General features: G+C 35.2%; 3 protein-coding genes across 3 annotated transcripts; 1 reads left to right on the top strand and 2 right to left on the bottom strand.

The window, feature by feature from the left end:
- Positions 1-599: 599 nt before the first annotated feature.
- LOC129884500 (pollen-specific leucine-rich repeat extensin-like protein 3) lies at positions 600-2,478 on the bottom strand. The gene has a single exon (XM_055958796.1). It carries the CDS (start codon positions 2,476-2,478, stop codon positions 664-666), a length of 1,815 nt encoding a protein of 604 aa, XP_055814771.1. The 3' UTR covers positions 600-663.
- Positions 2,479-4,494: 2,016 nt separating this feature from the next.
- LOC129885502 (CCG-binding protein 1) lies at positions 4,495-6,711 on the bottom strand. The gene is made up of 3 exons (XM_055959798.1): positions 6,365-6,711; positions 5,666-5,739; positions 4,495-5,056 (listed from the first exon to the last, which is right to left on the bottom strand). The coding sequence occupies exons 1-3, from the start codon at positions 6,597-6,599 to the stop codon at positions 4,751-4,753; spliced, it is 615 nt and encodes a 204-aa protein (XP_055815773.1). The 5' UTR covers positions 6,600-6,711; the 3' UTR covers positions 4,495-4,750.
- A 3,487-nt stretch (positions 6,712-10,198) lies between these two features.
- LOC129885501 (uncharacterized) lies at positions 10,199-23,358 on the top strand. Its single transcript, XM_055959796.1, has 15 exons — positions 10,199-10,672; positions 11,277-11,679; positions 12,302-12,479; positions 12,564-12,703; positions 14,875-15,742; positions 15,950-16,050; positions 16,249-16,393; positions 16,472-16,540; positions 16,636-16,681; positions 17,951-18,429; positions 20,079-20,158; positions 20,853-20,988; positions 21,825-22,011; positions 22,566-22,648; positions 22,729-23,358. The coding sequence occupies exons 1-15, from the start codon at positions 10,573-10,575 to the stop codon at positions 22,849-22,851; spliced, it is 3,138 nt and encodes a 1,045-aa protein (XP_055815771.1). The 5' UTR covers positions 10,199-10,572; the 3' UTR covers positions 22,852-23,358.
- Positions 23,359-23,570: the final 212 nt, after the last annotated feature.

The raw sequence follows: 23,570 nt of genomic DNA, 5'->3' as shown, positions 1-23,570 counted from the left end.
TTTTTTAACAGAATATGTTCATTATAAAATAATAATATAATTTTTTGTGTATTTTTAATATTTTTTAGAACTTACGGATATAAATCATATTTTTTGAAATAGTCAAATATTCTCGAAAAAAATTATGGTCAAACACATTGTGAAACTTCACCCAAAAATAACTTGCTAAAGAATATTTAGAGAATTTCGAATCAAATGCTACCTTCAACTAATTTCACAATATTTAACGGTTCATATCAACAACAGATACGAAATAATTTTGTCCATCAAAACCACATCAAATGGAATGATATCAACTTATAGGATTTGTTTTTGTTAAAATATCTTAATTATTTTTAAATTAACACAATACGAAAAGAAAAAATGGTCCTACAATGTTTTTAGCGTAAGATCGTAACCAACAATTGAAATGTGATACAATTGTTACATGGAGTGATAATACTTTCAGCCTCGTTTTCAATCAAGATAATTGATAGGATCTAAATAATGAAATATGTCGACACTGCGTATGTTTTATTCAATTAGAGCACATCTAATAACAAATTTACAATTTACAATTGAGTTTGTAAAAGTTTTTTCAGCTCTTACGTGTGTTTACAGATTGATTGGTACACGTTGTTTTAACTAATTTTTGTGCCATTGAAAATCAGAATGGCGAACCTCTTAATAACCTTGGAAAATTGGTGGTGGTGGTGAGGCGTACAGCGAGCCCAATGTTGGGGGAAGAACGACCTCCTCAAAAGTGGGTGGAGGTGAGTGGACAGGTGGTGGAGGAGAGAATACCTGAGCAGGTGGAGGTGAGGCTGCTGGTGGCGGTGGTGAGTGGACTGGAGGTGGAGGAGACGCTACCGGTGGTGAGTGGACAGGAGGTGGAAGTGATGCTACCAGTGGTGGTGGTGAGTGGACAGGAGGTGGAAGTGATGCTACCGCTGGTGGTGGTGAGTGGACTGGAGGTGGAGGCGACCCTACCGGAGGTGGTGGTGAGTGGACGGGAGGTGGAGGTGATACTACCGGAGGTGGTGGTGAGTGGACGAGAGGTGGAGGTGAGTGAACAGGAGGTGGTGGTGGTGGGTGGACGGGAGGTGGTGGTGAGTTAACTGGGGGTGGAGATGAGGCTACTGGTGGTGGTGGTGGTGAGGCTACCGGAGGTGGCGGAGATCCGACTAGAGGTGGAGGAGGTGATGCTACTGGTGGTGGTGGAAATGGCTTTGGTTTTGGACTCGTTGGTGTTGGTGGTTTTGAAGGAGTCGGGGATTTTGGCGGAGATGTTTTAGGTGGATCTTTTGGACTCTGTCCTTCCCGTGAAACTCCGCAATGACCTTTACTGCAATCAACAGGGTTGCTCACAACAGGGAAACACTCTTTCTCTGTCTTCTGCTCTGATCTCCCCCCCAAACAATTCTCATCACCATCTATCTCAACTTTATTCGTCTCTGATGGCATACATGTTTCATCCATGCTCTCAAAGTAGTTCTTAGAGAATGTGAAATTGGCTAAATTAGGCAACGTGCAAAGGTTCTTTGGAACATTTCCTATGAACTTATTCGATGCAATGTCAAAGATTTCCACTTTCTGCATCGACTTCAAATCCTTAGGTAACGATCCAACAAACTTATTTCCGCTAATATCGAGCAGTGTTAGGCTCGTGAGCTTAGTAATCTCTTCAGGTAAACAACCAGAGAGTTCATTGTTAGTGAATACAAGCTCATCTAATGAGTTGCCCATTTTACCAATACTGCTTGGGATGCAACCAAAGAACTTGTTATTCGCCAATACCACCACGGAAGCAGTGGAATTGCCCAAGCTTTCAGGGATGGTCGAGTGGAATCGATTATTGTTGATGAATATTGCATCAAGATTCTTCTCAAATAGCGCGGAAGGCACTTGACCTTCAAAGTTGTTGAACCTAAGATCAAGGAAGTTGAGTTTAGGCAACTCAAGCACAACATCCGGGAATGGTCCCACGAAACGATTGTTGCTGAAATCAATCTCATCCAAAAGCATAAGATTTTTAATGCTCTTGGGAATGATTCCACAAAATCGGTTGGAATTAATATGGATGAGACTAACATCAGTCAAGAGGCCAAGCTCCACGGGGAGGTGTCCAGCTATGTCTGCATGGTTAAGATCAATCCCAGCAACAACAGAGATATTGGGATCATCAAGAGCGTTGTCACAAAAGACACCTTTATAGGCACAGACATTGTTACCCTCCCAGTTAGCCGTGAAGTTTGTTGGATCAGAGTAAATAGCTTTCTTCCATGCCTGAAGAGCAACATAAGCTTTCTTCAACCTGGCATTCGCGAATGTCATGTTAATGGTAATTTCAGACTCATACGTATTTGGAAGCTCGCCATTGCCACCTAAAAGCTGTCGACGGGCAATAGAAGCGGCTTCAATATCAGATAATGCAAAAGATGATGGAGAAAAAGAACAGAATGATACAAGGAAAAAGAGAAAGCAACCCAAGGCCACCATGATTGTAAGTCCACCTATGGGTAAGGCCCAAGGCTGCTTATTGTAATATATTCTGCAAAGGAAAATGGTATTATATATAGGAAAGGAAGGAAATTTAATGGTTGATAGCCTAAAATGAATTTTGAGCACCATAGAATTTGGAGGGTCAAAATAAACTTGAAACAATTTTTAGCAGGTTGTTGAGTTTCTTGGAATCAAGAAATGTGTGAACAGGGTTAATTCTTGATTCATCCTTTACATATTAGAATGGAAAATCACCAATTACACTTAATCTTTTTTACCGTGTAAAATCCGCGGGCCAAGGTCATGGATTGTTAATTGGAATATTAATTTTGCACTTCTTAGTTTGACAAATTGTAGGCGGCCTAATTTGAAATCGTTGAATCTCCACATTATAATAAATTATACTAATAACTAAAATAAAAATCAAATAGCGATTTTCCATATTAACTATTTGATACCTTTTTTTTAGCTACAAATTGCAAAATATTGAAGGGATTAGTGGAAATAGAAAATATTTTTATTTTTTAATCTTTTTTCAAATTGAAGTAAAACAAGAGGTCTTAAATATATATACACATGCACACACATATGTTTTTAGTTTATATTCTTAAAAGATATTAATCGTTTAACTTCATATAACAGTATTATTATTTATAAAAGTAAGGATTAATTCTAGTTAATAAAAGACTAGCCATTTGTTTGCAATACATTACTTGAATATGTTTGTAAAAACTTTATTTATTAATATGAAAATTTGAGTTGTTTAATTCAAAGTTCCAAAATATTGCCTATAAAAAGTAGATAATTCTTCTTTCTTTCTTCTTTTATTTAAATTTTGTATTTTTTTTATAATGTTCAATATTATTTCAAATGAAATTAAAATAATAAAATTCACTATTAACATTTTTTGATTCTCAAAAATTTGGGGCCTAAAGCAAACGCTTTATTAGCCTTACCTTGAGTCACTCCTGCATTTTTGGACCAAAGTATTAACTAAAGAGATTTTTGTTCAGTTTCTCAGAGTTTAAAGACACTTTTGACCTTTTTCCGTGTTACCTTTTACACTACTTTGTATGTCATCCATTTTAATTTGTTTGACTTGTCAACTTTTTAATATTTATAAATTTTCACATGATATGTTTAAAACTACAAAATTAAACAACATTTGATATGTTCTACATATCTCTGATTTAAGATCACAAGATTCAAAAAATTTCGTAACTTTCTTAAATTCTATGTCAAATCAGATGAACGACGGAGTATGACAATGAGAAAGATTAAAAACAGAATAAACTGTATCTTTTTACATTTTCACAGTACAAAGAAAGCATATCACAGGAGCACTTTCAAAACTCAATCAACCAGACCATAAACACACAAACAAACAAAAATAGTAGTATCTTATTTTTCCATTGCATTATAATGCATTATATTCTCTTGAAATTATGAGGGGAAAAAATTAAAATAAAAAATCACCAACTGAAGCTGATTGACTCAAAATGAAGGTTGGACGCTAAACCAGATGAACACATGTTTGCAACTTCATGTCTCATCTTTTTTGGGCCACACACTAAAATTCCAACACTTGATTCTTTTCTCTCAAACAAAAGCCCTGCATCAAATCAATTTACAACTTATTAATGCACAGTTCTCCAAAAAAAAAAAGTAGAGTAATTTGAGTAAGACATTCTAATATAGCGTATTTGCGATGTTATGTATCATACTTACAATTTAACTGGCTATAGTAGGTTATACCGTATTTTTTCATATTATGTATCAGGCTTGATATGACGAGTTATTTGTTATTAGTGATATTTTTTGTGATGAGAACTTACTTTTGAGGTCAGGCCTTTCACCAAAATGGAGATTAGTTGATTGAAAAAGTGACTGTTGGCAGCCCAAACGCACATCACAATGTTCAGCTAGCCCAATATGCTCAAGTTGGGAATAGAAAACTGAAAGAAGGGGGCAGGGGGGGCATCAGTTTGACATCATCCATAAAAGATCAAAGGGTATTTAGAAACTTTACTGCAATTATAAAACAAACCATATTTACATTCAGAACAAATGGCAACTCCTGACCTACCGATAAAGCACACTATTTTATGCTTAACACTAACAAAAATATGTGATAACAACCCCCCAGGCTTAACATTACATCACCGGAAATTTTACTACATTGGCCAAGATATAAACTATTCAACTCCATTGCTTGACTTTATTACTCTGAAGCTTCAAAAGAGCATGCTTTTTATGAAGCCCCATATCACTAGTCAAGTGTAGTCGAGTACCAAACAGGGTGTGTTCCTTTGGCTCTGAGCAGTTTGGTATAGGGTGAATCTGGCATTCTAGCTTTCTCCTCTTCCTCAAGCTCCGCTCTCGTCTTTGGCAATCCATCTGGTATAGGACAAGGTCCTCTTGCCCGTTTAGCATCAAGATTAATAGCTTTGGCTGATTCTTTGCTTTCCTTTTTGTCTTTGTGCATATCTGAAACTCCATGCAAGTAGCCAATGAGAGTTTTTACTCCCCCTGCTTGAAGTATTAGTCTCTCTACCTCCTCCTTTGGTGCTTCTTTCTGGAAAGAAAATCAAAATCACGTTCAATAACAGAGTTGGAAGGTGCTACACATTACATAGCTTAAGATCATTACAATATTTGGACAATAGACCACTTAACCTGAATTTACAAAAAGATCTAATTGGCTTGATGGACATATTGTTTAAGAACCTTAAGCTCGACTAATTCCACGGATACCTACCAGTAACTTGGTAGGTCTATCAAGACTTGGACAAATGGAAAAAAACCACATAGTGTTTTTGTCTATATGGACAATTCTAACTTATGAATCCAATTCAGATAGAATTGTTAGCTGATTTCATCTGGAAGTCATATACACACACAGAATGAAAACAGATTTCTGAGCTCTTTTACATTAGCTTTTACTTCTTAGTTCGATGCTTAAACTTAAAGAGTTTAAGTTCGGTGCACTGATAGAGTGTCTGTATTCTACCCAATCGGGTTAAGTTGACAATTAATGCAATTTATTACCCCCAATAACCAAGTCCGTAGACAGGAACTAATTAATCTGTTGAATCAAAAGCCTATTATAGCATGTCTCTGACAAATGAAAATGCTGCAGAATTTTATTTCAGAACATATGAAGGTGTGCTGATAAAGAACTTACCTCAAGATCTTTGAGTTCAAAATAGGCTTGCCAGCAGCTATAGGAATCATCCCCTTCTAGAACAGAACAATAATCTGCACAATAACATACACAGAGTCCATTAGTAAACAAACAAGCAGATAAAGCTTAGTACTTTAGACGACAAAAACGCAAGCTCAGTTAGTAGATATTTATTCCATCCCAATTTTTGTGTGGGAATATGAACATGGATTTAACATTTAACAACTACAAAAACTAGAATAAATCAGAAATTTAATTGATTAATTATATTTAACAAATTTCTAAATATGGAAAAACTATCCTAAACAGCCTCACTACCTGGTAAGGGGTAAGATTGTGTACACTTCTGACTCCACCCTCTCTCGAGGCCACTTATGAAATTACATCCGATACTTTTTTGTTGTATTTAACCTCAATCGTAGCTCCATTCAAAGCTGTTTTATAATTGTTACTAGCGAATACTACTTTCTTGTAATTCTTTTTTTCCTTCAAGAAAAGATAAACAATTGAAGATTCATGAATAATCAGGATGGATCCAGAGGTCGGTTATGGGTTCAGGTGAATCGATTAACTTCAAATCTTGAATTCTGTCTCTGATGATAAATCCAACGAGCAATCTAAGTAAATAACTTACAACAAGCGAAGGAAATGCATCAATCAAGAAAATACACGTACAAATAAAGAAGATCTAGGACATACCTGCAAGTTCATTTTCTGATTTTTCAATCAAAGGGGGATCTTTTACAACTCTATCAAACTTGGTTCTGCTAAAAGGCTCGAGCTTTGGTATAAAAGCATGACTCCTTGAACAACAACGAATTGTCGACGAATTCACTTGAAATCTTGAAGATGAGGTTCTTGAAGAATCAAACTCATTATTAGCTCCAACAATAGAAGAAGATAAGGAATTGAGAGCCATTGATTGTACCATCATCGTTTCTGTGAAAATCTAGATAAAGAAAAATCATCAATGAAATTTTTTAGGATATATATATAAATAGAGGATGAAGATATAGAAGAAGAAGTCGGAAGGAATTGGGAATGGATAAGGATGAGATATTTTTTACTACTTTTTCTGTAAGAATAGAGATAATGTTAATTGTCGGTGAGGTTTTAATTCGTGACAGATGAATCCTGGCCGTGATTGATTGTGTTTGTATGTGATTTTGATCAGATTGGCGGTCGTAGAAGAAGAAACGTAGGATGGGCGGCCTGTTATACAATGGGCATTAAAGATATTTTTTATGAGCCCACAAGTTTTTCTTTGTACTTTTTGCTCTTTTTTTCGATTTTCTGATTTGTCTTGATGCAATAGAAAGAAATTTGCTATTACCGGTCTTTTTCATAGAAGTTTTTTTCTCTAGATACTTATCTTGAGTAATGAAAAATACAATTTAATGTTTAATTTCGATTTACTATGAATTTAAAATGTGAAGGGGAGCCTTGGAGTAACTGGTAAAGTTGCTGCCATGTGACCAAGAGGTCACGGGTTCAAGCCTGGAAACAGCCTCTGGCAGAAATGCAAGGTAAGGCTGCGTACAATAGACCCTTGTGGTTGGGCCCTTCCCCGGATCCTGCGCATAGCGGGAGCTTTAGTGCACCGGGCTGCCCTTTTTTTATGAATTTAAAATGTAAAGAAGATTTTTTGAATTTTGAGATTTTAGATATAAGATATGTAAAACGTATCAACATTTTTTAAATCTTATATATTTAAATATTGCATATGAAAAATCAAAATTTTAAAAGTTGATTTAAAAAAAGAGAGATTTTTACAAAAAAAAAAAAAAAGTAAAACAATAAAGTGAAACGGAAAAAGTAAGATGAGTTATTAATAGCATAAAAAAAAGTTTAATAAACTAATAAGAGAGAAACTAAAGTCTAAAAACTGTAGTTTGGGCAGGACTAAAATATAGTACATCAGTATGAGTTTATTGTTACATAGTTAGAGGCTGATGGAAATGTGATTATTCCTAAAAGAAGAAGCTTATGATATCTTCGGTAGACAATTTAATAAAATGGAGACATCATGCCGATGTCGCCCAAATGTTTTGGAATCAGATGCATGAAATAGAAGCTTAAACCGGATGTTCTATGTGATAAGAACATATCGGCGAGAATTAAAAATAAGTTATATAGAGTTTTTGTTGGGTCAACTTTGTATACGAGGTACTATGTTAACCAGTCAATAATTCGCACGTCTGGAAGATAAAGATATTAGAAATGAGGATACTTAAATGAATGTGCGGGCATACTAAAAGAGATAATATTAGGAACAAAGATACATCAGGACACGATGGGAGTACCCATCGTAACAGGAAAATGTTGAAAATGAAATTCAAATAATTTGAGCACGTGAAGAGAAAGACCACAAATGTTTTAGTAAAAAAGTGTAAGAGGTTGCGTTGATAGGTTTGATGAGAGGTAGACGTAGACCGAGGAAAAATCAGAGATAAATAACTAGACAAGACATGACACATATTCAGTTTTGAGATGACCCTAGCTAGTAGAGGATGGATGTAACAGCTCAAGCCGTTATTGATATTGTCCACTCTGGATCTAAATTGGATCTAAATCCATACGACTTTAAAACACTTCATCATGGAGTGTAAGGCCTCATGTTTTCATTAATATTCAGATATCTAAATCTGAATGAACATCTGAATAATTAAGATGTTGTCTTTATATCTGAATACTGAATAATTAAGACTGCTTGTTTTTCATCTAAAGGTGCATAATTTCTTTATTTATAAGCATAATAAACATACAATTGGAATAAAATAATAATTAAATACTAGAAATGTAGAAATTTAATAAAATAAAATTATTATTTGAAGAAAAAAAATAAAAGTTTATATTCACTAGTTAGTAGTAGAGATTGACAATAACGGTGGTAGTGATTGTAGAGATGACGACGATGATAGTGATAATTGATGTAATTATAACTATGGAGATGATAGATCATGTGGTAGCGACGAACAATAATAATTGACATCAATGATGATTTGAATATTGAATGATTAAAGCTATTTGTTTTTTTTAATATCTGAATATATTGAATTGAAAATTATTAAATATTAAATAAATATAATAACAACAACAATTAAATATTTAAATATTATATCAATAATATATTTGAAAAAAAATATTAATACAAAATAATAAGATTACTAAACTAATAAAATAAAAATTATGTGTAAGATGCTACATTAATGGTTAACCCAAAAAAGAAGAAGATGCTACATTAATAAGTTTTAAAAGCAGTTTGTGAAAAACTGCACATTACAAAGTTTTGATTAAAAAAAAACACTGAATGGTCTTCAGACTTCCTTAAGGATCTGACCAAATCAGATCTCTTAAGAGTCATTAAGTGGTAAAAAACTTTAAAAAACAAACGCATTTAGTGGGTTACGTAATTAAAAAAGATGATTAATAATTAGTAGAACGTCCCCACTCTCTATTTTCCTACTACTATTATTATTATTATTATTATTATTATTATTATTATGCTAGCATTATCTTATGATTCAATTCTATTACTACTATTAATTCATTTACTTTGATTATCTTTAGTTATTTGATTTATTAATACTTTTTTTCTTTATTTTTTTTATCATACCTTTTACTATTGCATCTCATTCAAATCATTTTTCCTAAAAAAGCATTTTTTTAAAGTGGAAGATTTATTTTTATCTAAAAATAAGAATAAGTCCACATACAACCACCTCTTCAAATCTATTTAAAAGAATATAATCAGTATATTCGATAAGTTATTTTGTTTTGTTAGAATATAAAATAAAACAATCTATTATAACATACTTTATTAAAATATATTTTATAGTATCGAATTATATATATCGATTCATAAATCGTATTTCTAAAGCATTATTTACCTATTGCAAATTTAAATACATTGACAATTTACAAGATGAGTTTTTTAAAATTCAATTTGCAAGTTGCAAACTTTTCATTACCAACCTTTGCAAGTTGCAAACTTTTATTTGTTCTTTAGAAGATAAGCCGATAATATTTTTAGTACTATCAATTATTAGTTCCACTATTTCTATAATAATTCAAGGTCTTTTAGTAGATTACAGTAGTAAAATTAATGTATGTATTAATTAGATGTATTAGTAGTATCTTGTTTGGCATACATTTTCATGTAAGCATTAATTATACACTACGATGTGTATTATTAATGTTATAAATTTTTAGGTATTAGTAATGCATGCATTAATATGATTAAAGACCCAATTACCTGTCAATTTTTTTTTTACATCTTTTCCACCATAATTATTGAAGATATTTTTATAAATAAATATTTTTATGCAATGCATGCTATTTTTAATACACTAAATCAAACAATACATAAAAAATATTCTATCTATAATTAATATAAACATAACTAATATAAGTATTACTAATACAAGTATTACTAATACGCTCTATTTAACATTATTTTTATACACTCTATCAAAGGACATCGAATTTAAATTTACTCTAGCATGCCGTAGAGGGCAAATGTGTCAAAACAGCCATTCCCGACAATGGTGGAATTTATAATCCAGCATCAAATATTCAACAGCTTGGCCAGCTCCCATACAAAGGAGGCTTTAACGTGTTTTCCAACCGGTAACGACGATTTCATCTATCTTTTCCCACGTTTTCCCCCCCCTCTCTCTCTTCCACCGCAGGAACCCAATTACAGAAGACGAAAAGCAGAGGATCCCAGAGTTTTCTCCCTTGTTCTTGATTCAAAATTTATCAAATGGGGATAAATCGACCAGGACCAAGATTCCTGTTGAATCAATCGATTTTGATGTTGTAGATAGCAAATTTTTGTTGCTTATCATTAGGGAATATATTGGGTTTCAATTTCTTGGAAGAATTCTAGGGTTTGAGGGAACACTATGAAGGCCATGGAGACCCTTCAAGATCTGATAGAAGAAGTAAAAGTTCGAGCGGTTTGGTGGGGTTTGTGTATATTTTCTGTTTGTTACTTTTTAACACGTAAGTTCTAGTATTCAATTTTCTCTTCTTTTTTTTCCCTATGAAGTTATGGAATTACTTATGTGTAAGTTTTTGGCATTCTTTTAATCAATGGTCGTAAAAGACTCATTTTCTTTATGTTCTTTGGTGGGGTTTCGTGAGTATTGTTCTTGGAATGAAGATTAAAAACATTGGTTACTAAGTTTGTTGGACCTTTACATTGGGCTGGCTTTGGCACTATAATTTGATGTTAGTGTTACTATTAGAATACTTAAACATGCTCTCAATTTGTTGTGAAATTTTTAATCAATTTCGGGAGAGAAACTCTCAAAATTATGAATTCTTTGTCTCCTTTGTTTTGGTATGATGCCAGTGGTTCCATTGACCACTTCAGCTACTTCAAATTTGTTTTTATACTTCAACAAACGAAAAAGGAAAAAAATGGTGGATAGATTTGCAAGCTTGTTACCAACCGTCATACTTCAACAACATGCTTTCTTTGAGTGAATTATCATAATTCTGAGTATTCATGCAATTTTTGTGGTAAATTATTTGTCACAACCATCAATTTGCTCTTCTATTGTTGCGTCATGGTTGTTTTTGGATTCAACTCCCTTGATTGCAGACACCAGTACATCAATGTGGATGAATCTACCTATAGCTTTACTCTTGGTTTCTGGATCACGCATATTGTTTAATAAAGTGGAGTTCCGCTGGAAAGTTTGGAATGTCCGACCACCAACATACTTGGCCCACTTAGAAAAGAAGCAGCTATCTGTGAATGATAGTCGACTTTCTACCTCACCACCCACACTGAAATGGAAGAGGAAAATCGGTGCTCCACTCGTAGAGGCAGCAGCAGAGGAGTTTATTGACAAGGTTTTGCATGATTTTGTGATAGATTTGTGGTACTCCGATATTACACCTGACAAGGAGGCACCAGAGCTGATACATGAAATAATCATGGATGTCCTTGGTGAAATATCTGGAAGAGTGAAAGGAATTAACCTTGTAGAGCTGTTGACAAGGTATTTATTTCCCAGTTATCCCTCTGACTTAAACAGAGATGACACAATGGGGCAGGGAACACCTATCCCCAACTTACTATAGGGATAGGAATTTTATGGAAGGAACCCTTTCTTTTTTGTTTTTTTATAGGTGGGTTCTGTTTATGTAAATGTACTAGTACCAACATAGCGCTAGATTTTTATTTTCTTGTTTTCTATCAATATATGCATTACTTACCTGTTAAAAAAAACGTGCATCCCCGTGCCCTGCCATCCCCTGCCTTCCTTATTGAATTTAAAGAAAGAAGTTATGTGTAAAGAATTTCCAAAAAAGAAATATGAAGTGGTCTGAGACTCAATACTTTTAGCTAACTAATGACTATTCTCACTGTGATTTGTAATCCTATTTGTGAACTATACTGTTCATTGGCAATAGCTTAGTCATGAAAGAATACAGTCGGTTTGTTCCCAATTTCCTACTTCCACTCCACTAGGGGCAGAGTGAGGCATTTCCTTAGTACTGCTCCCATTGCTATTCTTAAACATAAATCTTTCTTTGTTACTCTATCTGTTGTTTCTCACTTTATGACTGTTGTATTGGCTTTGAGTCACCAGCAATTGAACCAAGTTATTTAATTTTTAGGGATGTGGTGGACCTGGTAGGAGATCACCTAGACCTTTTCCGCAGGAACCAGATAGCTATTGGCGTGGACGTCATGGGTACATTGTCTTCGGAAGAAAGGGATGAAAGGTTAAAGCACCATCTCTTGGTCTCTAAAGAACTCCACCCTGCTTTGATATCAGCTGAGAGTGAGTACAAGGTGTGAGTGGAGTGTTCTGATGGAAAAAAATCAACTCTTTCTCAATTGACATACTTTGCATGCTATCTAATGCTTATTTTATAGGTACTTCAACGGCTCATGGGTGGAATCTTAGCTGTTGTGCTAAGACCCAGAGAAGCGCAAAGCCCCTTGGTTCGATGTATTGCCAGAGAACTAATAACTTCTTTAGTTATACAGCCTCTTCTGAATTTTGCAAGCCCTGCGTGAGTTAATCTCTTACAAATGTGTACCATCAAAATTTAGTTTTCTCAGTTAACATAACTTTATCTATATCTGTGATGCTTTCAGCAGCTAGGTTTATACCATGGAATTAGAAGGTTGTATGTTTGGTTATGCATTACTTTGAGAAGAAAGAGCCTTATAGTATAGCTGCTAATTGGTTGTAAGGATCTAAAGTTGTTGATTACTGCCTTACTGTTCAGTAATTGTTACTAGTGAGAACTAAAACTCATTGTGCTGCCTCTGCAGTTGGGGGTATTGAGTATATTTTTTGTTTTTTTCATGTGGAATATATTAGATTCAGAGTGGTTGTTTTTGCCTTTTTGGTCATGATATTAAGGTCTGCATAGCAATGAAGTTCTAGTATTTATGTTTAGGATGTCATCAATACATTACACTTGAGCGACTTAGACAGCTAGTCCAAAGCTTAGATTGTTCTTTGGTGATTCTTTATGGTTAAGAAAGTTCTTGATGGTTCTTTTTTTCCCGTTCGTGATTCTATTTGTTATTTTCTTTTGAGTACTAAGATGATTGGAAAGAAACAAGAAAGAGGATCTTGATCCCCCCTCCACCCAAACACCCCGGGAAAAAATATGAAAAGGAAGAGCGCTGGGAGAGAGGAAAAATGGCTTCTTCTATAGATAGAAGTATGCTTACACTGAGGAAAGTTACTTTTTATCTCCTCACCTTTTTCCCTTCCTGCCTCAGCATATTTTTGACTTTTGCTCTGCTTTTGTTTTCTTTTTCCATTTTTTGTTATTGCAGTTGGTGTTTGATGACGAGGAAGATAGGCACACTGTATATGTTTTCAGCTAATATAGAAAAGTTATTTGAATTGAAAGTTGAAACAATGGCATAAGGCTCAAAGGACTAGTACAATTTACAGAACAATTTTCTAGTCAAGTAGTTAAAATGAACTGTATTTACAATTTATTTTTTGGTGTAAAGAGTCTTTTGTCGAGGATGCTGAATCCATTTTGCAATTTTTGGAAGCCTTGTAAAGCACACAGGGGCCTTTTTTTTGTAAATATTGCTGCCAGCATTGAGTCGAGAGTCTCTCGGAAACAACCGTCCTACCTTGGTAGGAGTAAGGTCTGCGTACACTTTACCCTTCCCAGACCCCACGTTGTGGGATTTCACGTTGTTGTTGTTGTTGCTGCCAGCATAGTCTTTATGCTGATGAAGATATGTTACCATTTTCAAAATTTTACAGCACAAAATTATGTTATCCTCATGGAGATGAACTTAAAAGGTCTAATGGTTACTTAACCAGTAACTTTGTCTATCCAGGAAACTATTGCCTTAAGGACATTTGAATCACATATATTTGTCCTGGGATGGACTTTCTAATCAGTCTGAAAGACAAATATAAATCCCTTTCAGATCTCAGGAGCAAATTGTACTGTTAGTTTTATCCCTTTATAATCCCACGTACATGTTGAAGATGTTCAGTAAAAGGTTATGATCACCTTGGTGTTCAATGCTCTTTATAATGTGAATTGAGGACATCGTATCTTAGCTACATCTCACCCCTCTAAATATAGAACACTTGCTTAATTTGTGTAAATTGAAGTTTCTTGCAGTTCATTAAGTTTTCAGCATATTGGACTTTAGTAAAAGATGATGAACTTGCGAGAGTTTGTCTATGGGAGGGAGAAAAATAATTTAAATATAGTCATTTCCCCCTTTCCTGTTTTGCAGGAGGGGGTTGGTGTTGGGGTAATTGGGTCCGCTTGTTATCTGGGTTGTGATTTGCTCATTAATGAAAATAAGTAAAAGAATTCTTAATGACCTGTGGTTTTACCTTTGGTTTGCCGTGTAAGTGCCAAGACTATTAGACTCATGTGTGGGGTTGTTGCTGGCGAAAAATTAGTGGTCTACATTAGTAATTGTGACCTTTTAATTGTAACTCAGTGCTGCTTTTTCCTCACTATCTAAGGTGCTCTTGGAGCTTCCCAAGATTTAACTGCTGATATGGATCGACTGTTCCTTGACTCTTTTAATTGATCACTGTGCAAATGGGAGTAAAGAATTTCACAGTTGATTCACATTTTTGATTGATCAATCTTGCCTGTCCCATTACAGTTTGTGTAGCTACCCATTCCGTATTTACTAGTTACTCATATGCTGTTGTACTTAATATATTTTCTTGCAGGTATATTAATGAGTTGATTGAATGCATTTTCCTTGCATATAATGATGAGGGGTGTAAGGAGTCTGGTGATGGTAAATCGACTAAAGTAGAAAGTCATAATCGCAATCAGGGTTCTCCATTAGACACTGTAATATGTTCAGAATCTGATCATAAACAGAAAACACCTACCAAGAGTCAGGGGACTGATGTCTCACTCTGCCAATATGACCATCGAAGAGAATTATCATCAGCTAGTGCAGGAAGTTCAATTTCTGGTTCGATTCAAGACGAGGCTAACCATCTACGGCCCGCTGACTGGGCTCGTGTCCTTGAAGCAGCCTCCCAGAGAAGAACAGAAGTTCTGATGCCTGAAAATCTTGAGAACATGTGGACTATCGGCAGAAATTATAAGAAAAAACTCCAAAAGAATTCTGCCTCGGGAGGAGTTCAGGTTCCTGGAGTAAAGGTTACAGTAAGCAGTGGAAAAGATGCGGGGAAAGAATTACCAACTCAGAAATCTGAAGTAGCCATGATAATGGAAGATAAACCACATGATCCAAATCAGCCACATGATCAGAGAAGTCATCCCTTGCATTTGTCTCAAGAGCTGATAAAGGAAGCTCCGTCCAAGGGAGGAGTTCTCTATGATGTTGACAATGCTTCTGCCATTGTTGCATATGAGACTAAGAGTAGGCTTAAGAAATCAAATAGTACATCTGATTTAATTATCCAACAAAATACTGAAGATTTGTTTATGAGCAAAGTTGGTGGATCCATTATATCAGAGTTCTATAGTGCAGAATTTAGGAATGCAGTACCTAGCACTATGAGTGCTTCAGACATGGTGATTCGTGGTGAGGGACATCATCGTCCAAAGCTGAAGTGCAGAGTATGTGAATTCTCCTCAATCTTTCCCTCTTACTCCAAAATATGTCCCAAGAAGTCAAGCTGGCTCATAAGAAATTAAAAATTGTGTGGTGTTGTATAACCAGTTTCATGAGCTATGGTCTCAAATCTTGATTATTTTGCACATGGTTACCTTTGGCTTCTGTCTTCTAAGATTCTTGTTGCTCAATACTGTTTCCTTCTGCCCCAGGTTTTGGGTGCATATTTTGAGAAGCTGGGCTCAAAATCTTTTGCTGTATATTCAATCGCCGTTACTGATGCCAATAACAGTACATGGTTTGTAAAGAGAAGGTATTGTTTTCATGTATATATATTTTAACTACTTAATGGTGCACTATTATCTAAAACATCTTCATTTCAATGTTATCGTGTTTAGAAATTTTTGGTATTGCAATTAAAGAAGTCCCTTTGAACACTGAACAAGTTCTTTTCTCAACTTTCGCTGTCTCTGTTTAGCTGATATCTTCCTATTGGGTTCCGTTTAAGTAGATACAGGAACTTCGAGAGATTGCATAGACACCTGAAAGATATTCCTAATTACACATTGCATTTGCCTCCTAAGAGGATATTTTCGTCGAGTACAGAAGATGCATTCGTTCATCAGCGTTGCATTCAGCTTGACAAATATCTGCAAGTATGTCTCTGCTCTGCTTTTATATCTATTTGGAATATTTGTGCCTTCTGGTTGCTTTAAATGTTCTTTCCCTTACAGGATCTCTTGTCAATTGCCAATGTGGCTGAGCAGCATGAGGTGTGGGATTTTCTCAGTGCCTCTTCCAAGGTATGAATTTCTTGAAGTAAGTTAGGTCTTTTACCATCATTTCATATAGATCTAGGCTGTTTTAACAAACTAATACCTGATTTCTGTCTATGAAGAACTACTCCTTTGGAAAATCTTCTTCAGTGATGAAAACGCTGGCAGGTACTTCACTTCTTCCAACCAAAATGTTTGTGTTCTTTATTTATGTGATGAGTCTGGTGTTTCCATTGGTTATTTTTACATCTATATACTAGTACATATGGAATGTGGTAAGGGTAGTCCTGTGACGATGTCAATAAAAAATCTCCATTTGAAGGCCAGAATAACTTGTACCAAATTTCTTCACATAGGATGCAATGTGGGTATCTGATTCCAACTTCAGATAATGCTACATTCTTGAAGTGAGTTGGGGAGTCTGCTTTGCTAGAGTATAAAGCTAAAGTTTGAACTGAGTATTGTACTATTAAATCACAATGTGAGGCGAAATGCTGTGTTACTTTTCTTCACATTATATAATCTACAGTCATGAAATTTAAATAGTTTGCTTATTTAATTTTGTTAGAATAGAGTTAAGTTCTTAAGTTACATATTGCTACATATTGGACAAGTACTATTTTTTTTTTAAAGTTATGACAAGTACTATATGTATTATATTTGACACCTATAAATAGGCGTCTTGTATTCACTGAATTGTCAAGTTATCAATATATGTTTTCATTATCTCATTCTCTCTCATGATATCTGAGCCTACCTTTGTAGGTCATTCTTGCACTCATAAGTCCACATTCAAATACATGAGTGAACCCTAGAATTGGTTACACATGTGGAAGGTTTGAGTTATATAATAGTGTCTTAGTTCAAGTATATAACGGCATCCAATTAGATTTATAAGGTCTTTGACAACTTCATTTTTGTCTTAAGGTTTGGGTTGGATGCTCAAACTTTCACATGGTATCAGAACTCCTACGATCTTGGTAGACCTCAACAGGGCAGTCTTATGCCAGTTTTCGGCCAAAGTTTCTTCCTCTTCATAATTTTCATCTTCTCATCCTTTCTTTGACCATTTTGGTACCACAACTTCTTCTTGACTCCAAAGTTTTCATTTTAAAAAATAAAATAATGTGGAGGATGGATTATGTTCAAGCTATTGACTAGGAAAAAATATTGGCTGTTCTTGGCAGGGATTTAAGTGAGTAATTGTTAAAATGTTCAGTAATAAATCCTTTGTAGTGTACCAATGCAAAAGAAGCATTAATGTCACATTCAATCAGTCAGCTAAGTGAATAACTATGAAAGATGATTGTTTTTTTCCCTTAATATACTTCTACGTCTTTCTCTGATTGCTTAAGAATGAACTTAATGAGTGAGTTACCTGGTATATAGTAGTTACTTTATTTGTTATAGTCTGATTGAACTCATCCTTTGTGACAGTTAACGTGGATGATGCTGTGGATGATATTGTACGTCAATTTAAAGGCGTTTCTGATGGCTTGATGCGTAAAGTTGTTGGCTCTCCTTCATCTTCTTCTTATGATCCCACTATCTCTACTTCAGACAGAAATTTGTCTTGGAACGTGGAGGAAATACATAAACTGGCTTTAACACAAAGTAAGTCTGAGTCAGTTAATAGCTTCTCTGACAATGATGACGTTGATAAAGATGGAAGCCACGGGCACGAGGAAGTAGGACCTAGTTCAGAAGACAATGAGTGTCATTCGGACAATGAGTTGAATTCTAAAGGATTTCCCCCTCGGGTGGTTAAACGTGATGAAGAGATGATAAGCTCAGCAGCTGATTTGAAGAATGGTTCTGGGCTACAACGTAAATCTTTCAGTTCTGGAGGATTTCCAGAGACAAGTTTGGCAGTAGTTCCCAGTCAACAAGAGGATCCAGTTGGAGTGCCACCAGAGGTATCTCTTTCTTCTTCTCCTTTTTCTACTTCTTGTGAATGGGATATCCATTGGGAGAACATATTGAAGTTCTGATCTTCTTTGGAAATTTATTCTGCTGAAAACATTAAGGAAGACCAATAGACGTGTTACAAGACATCTGAGCTTAGGAATCATATCTTATGATCTTATCAGAAGGGCTGCAAGTGAATGTATATGACCTCATCTTTTTTCTGCATATTCGGATTGTTATTTGTATCGAGGAGTCTATTAACATGCTTTATTAAGGTTCATATTAGGTGAGATAAAAACAGTCTGGTCTAATCCCATGTCTGGAATGCTCCCAATTGGATTACTTATACAGTAGTGCCATGGTTTACCCGAGGATAACTTTCCCTTCAGTTATGGGGCAATGAAAGGGGGTTAAAGTTTATTTTTCAGGAAAGGGTTGGTATACTTCTTGTATACTAGCATGTTTTGCCCAAACATATATAAAATCTTATTACTTTATCCAAAAAAAAAATGGGAAAGGGATATTACTGTGAAACGACTGAAAAAGATTATGGGCATTCAATTTGGTAGGGAGTAATAACTGCTTGATGCATGTCTAGCTCATTGGAGAGCTTGGATGCAGGCTATGATTTCAGATTCAGCATGCGAGATATTTACATGTTAGGTTCTTGTTAGCCTTCTGATCAACTGATATCAACTGTATTTCATCTGATATATTTCAGTAGGGATGGTAATGGGATGGGTTGAGTCTTAACCTGCTAAAATTTCAACCTGCCCCACCCCACATAACATTTTTTTCTACTTTCAACCTACTCGCCCCACCCTGGCTCATTTTAGTTTTCTTTCCTTTTTTTCTTCCTTATGTTACTTTGTTAAAATAGACAAGTTTATAATTTCATTATTTTTTAAAATGGAGACTTTATATTGCTTTAGCAAAAGTTCAATGCTACTGTAAGTGAAATAACAGATCCAAAAATTTCTGAATGACATAGTAAATAGTTATCCATCATGTTCATTAGTATTTATAATATATTTTTGCTAACCATTCTAAACTACATTTCTCTTTTTACCTATTATATGACTTGCTTCACAAAAAAATCTAAGAGAACTGTAGATAGAAATAATTACAAAGTTATCCACTATCTCTGTTATCAACTTGAATAGTCAAATAATTCTATTTAGAAGATAAATAAAGAAAACTATCTTTAAAAGAAACATATTGCTTGTAATGAATCGGTATTTTTATCTGTAGCAACTCAATGATTCTTCAATAAATGGAAAAAGAAAATCAATAATGATTTTGAAATAGAAAAGGGAAAAAGAAAAAGTTACAGATTAGAGATAGCAGTGAAGTGGAATTTTTTTAGAGAAACGAAGCTGAAATGAAGGTGTTTGGAAGCAGAAATTTCACCTGCAAGGCTGCAACCTGCCCCACTCCATCCCACCAAGTTTCTTAAAAAAACTGGTTCAAGGCGCCCTGCCCCGCATCTGTTTAAACCCTCCCATCCCTGCCCCATTGCCACCCCTGATTATTTCTCCCTCCAGTCGGCTACTGGTGCTTTATTTTGTGCTGGATTGCTTCTTCTTTTTTTTTCCTCCCTTTCTATCACGTGCTTCAGTTTTGCTTACTCATTCTCATGTGGGTTTTTTCCTTTCAGTGGACGCCGCCCAATTTAAGTGTACCTATCTTAAATTTGGTGGACAAGATTTTTCAGCTGAACAGAAGAGGCTGGCTAAGGTGACAACAATCTTAAATTTGATCAGATTATGGATTAAATATACTTTTTGCCTTTCTATGGATTAAATATAGTTTTTGCCTTTCTCGTTGAGTGTTTATGCCCAGCGATCAGATTAAGAACTTCCATTTGCTTTTTGCCTTCCTGTTTGAGCCTTCTGATTGATGGACTCAAGGTTTATAGTTTCCACTTTCCAGTGAGCTGAATTTTACTGTTGGATTATACATTTCTCTTCAATGAATGTACAAAAGAAGTATTAAATTGAATAAAATCTTTATCTTGGTGGATCCTGATTTCTCATTGTTCATGATTTACTCTAAACTCAGAAATACCAAACTATTGACAAACTCCTTTCTTTTGATTGTTTGAGAAATACCAAAGAACGAAGAGAAAGGAATGAAGCTACTGATCTGGAAACTAAAAAGTATGACATTTAGGTAAATTGGGGGATTTATGGTGAAAGACAAAAAAATCCCCCAAAAGACTAATATTAATGAGATCGCAAGGACATTTAAGGAAATTAAAAAATGGGGAGGGAAGGTGTAACCTAACACACCTATGCAGTAGGTGAGCAAAACCCTGCATGGAAGGTAGTAGGTTAGCAAAACCCTGCATGGAAGGTATCTTTTATTCTTATTATTCCCATGACATGGCATCATTAATGAACATCTAACAAAGCCATTTTTGTTTGCGCAGAAGACAGGTATTTTGGATATCAAAGGAAATTATGCAGTTAATGATGGAGGATGCTATTGATGATTGGCTGTTAAGGCAAATTCATTGGCTACGGAGAGAGGATGTTATTGCTCAGGGAATTAAATGGATTCAAGATGTAAGCATTTAGTTTTCTGGTTGTAATTTTTCCTTCTTAATTGCTTACCTTTGAAGCAAATTTTTCTTGGCTTCTGCTTGTGGAGTTACAGTATTTGCAGACTGCATTAACTAAATGACAAATGGAAAAAAACTGTTGATTGGTGAAGAGAAATAGTTTGGAATTACAAAAAGGACAATGATGCAGAGTCCCTTTCTAGCAAACCTTAGTGCAGGTTCCTTTTTTGGGAGTTATGGCATGTTATGCCTCGAATCTTTTTTACAACACTGGATTTCCTTCTTGAGAGTTCTTCATAAAATAGATGCATGTGGCAATTCATCAATGTTTCACAATTCGATCTTTGATCATTGATATAATAAACTTAATTATTTTAATGTTATTGTAGTTGATTCATTTAGCATGACACTTCAGCTAACTCTGTTCCTTATTAGATTTCAAAGTCTGCCATCTACAATTGCTACACTTGCGTAAAATAGTATTTCTTACAACAGCATTTGGAAATTAGTAAGGGGAAAGAACATTTATTTGTGCTGCAACATAAAATGTTAAGATGCATGCACTTTTATAATTGTCGGTGAGCTATATAAGGTAGTTTCTTTTTCTTTGCTTGAGAAATAAGCTTTATAATGTGGTTTAGTCAACTAAAACAATGGAACATGCTATACTCATAACGTATGGAATTTGACTAATATCGTCTTGATTTCTTTGGTTGTGGGTTTTCTCCCGACTTTCTGATGTGTCATCATTGTGCTACTTTAAGATTATAAAATGAGGAAATTATGCAGAAGGATTATTTGGGAGTGACTTTTTGGTTCTGTTACTGTTTGTATTCCTAGGTTCTCTGGCCCAATGGCACTTTCTTCATAAAATTAAGAAATATTGTTGAAACCAGCAACGAACCAAATCAAGGATCCGTTCATACCACGAAACAAGCTGGAGGAAGTAAGGTCTCCAAGGCAGGATCTTTTGAGGAGCAGCTTGAGGCTACTCGTAGGGCAAGTGATGTGAAAAAGATGCTCTATGGTAAGTGGCTCTCGATTGTGCTTGAATTGCTAACATAACTTCTTACCTATTTTATGAATGGAAGTTCTCCTTAAAATTAGATGTTTTCCTTGGCTTTCTATTGTTCATTTATGTAATTGACTGTGCAAAAGTCAAAAACAATTCATGTCCCATTAATCATTATTGCTTCTTTTTAAATTGTTTTCAAAATGTAATACTCTTCCTTCAGCTAGCCAGTTTTCAGGGTCTGTAACAGTTGTCTAGAAGCTATTGCTTTCTGGGGAGTAGATGTCTTACGCTATTGATTCACGCACAATTTCCGTGCTTCTACTGGGGGTGGTTCATGTTCATTTAGGCTGGGTTATCTGTTCAATTTCACTAAAACAGATCCGACCCTGTTTTCTGTTGCCCTGCCATTCTACATTTATTATTCGGGGTTTTGGGGGTGTGGGGTGGGGTCTGGTGGGTGGGGGTTGCAAAGGGCATGAACTGAACATACAGTTGGGGTTTATAGCAACCCAGCCTTGAGAGGGCCAGGGATGAAATTATTAACTAGTTCCTCTTTAAATTTTTAGATGGTGCTCCCTCCACTTTGGTCAGCTTAATTGGGCACAAGCAGTACAGACGTTGTGCTAGGGATTTGTATTACTTCCTTCAGGTAAGACCTTTCTGTGAGAACATTGGTTTCCTATTACATGTTTTCCGCTACATTAACAACAATTGTCTTGTAATGTGCAGTCTACTATCTGTTTAAAGCAGCTTACATATGGTGTCCTCGAACTTGTACTTATATCTGTCTTCCCTGAGCTGAGGGATCTTGTGAAGGATATCCATGAGAAGGCACACGCTCAACCTGTATAGGCTGCCTCTCTTTTTTCTCAGTAACTACGTCAATGAGCTCTTTTAACTTTGACTCTGCCTATAGATTCAAAATCCTCCTGAAAAGCTGGGAGGGAGAGCAAATCTTAGGCCCGGGAGGATGGAAACTTAGTGACTTGATTTTGTCATCTTTTTTTTTTTTTGGTCTAGGGTCTTGAGGTACCGGAAATTCTTTATGGAATGCCAAGGATAGCAGCAAATGCTCTACTTTTGCCTTCTCATTGTACAAAGTGTGCATTAGAATTTGTATAGTTATCGGTTTTTGGTGTGCAGTCTTGTATATTCATTTGATATCACCACCTGGATGATATAACTAGTCGGACTGATGACTAAATGCATTTCATGATGCATCCAATTTTTGCTCTTGCCATTGGGAGTTGGTTCTATCTCCTCCCTAGGTGTGCATACATTTTACCCTCTTTAGACTTGTAGGATTGTACTGAGTATGTTGTTGCATTGAGAGTTTGTGAAGTTTATTTATTTATTTAATTTTTTATATATGTACTGTTGATTAAAGACGTGAAGGCTATCAGTAGATATGTACTAGCAATTAAAATATATATGGGGACGATGTATGTAAGTTAAATTCAAAATTTAAACCTAAAAGTATAAGACTTATCTGTATGCTCAGGGAAAATATTTACTTTGCATCCGATATTTATACTAACTCATAGTTGGTGCTACACCGACAGTTCAGGGGC

Source organism: Solanum dulcamara, chromosome 4 (genome assembly GCF_947179165.1).
Source record: "Solanum dulcamara chromosome 4, daSolDulc1.2, whole genome shotgun sequence".
NCBI classification, from domain to species: domain Eukaryota; kingdom Viridiplantae; phylum Streptophyta; class Magnoliopsida; order Solanales; family Solanaceae; genus Solanum; species Solanum dulcamara.
Note: the sequence above shows the minus strand (reverse complement) of the source record. Positions and strands in the feature narration are given on the sequence as shown.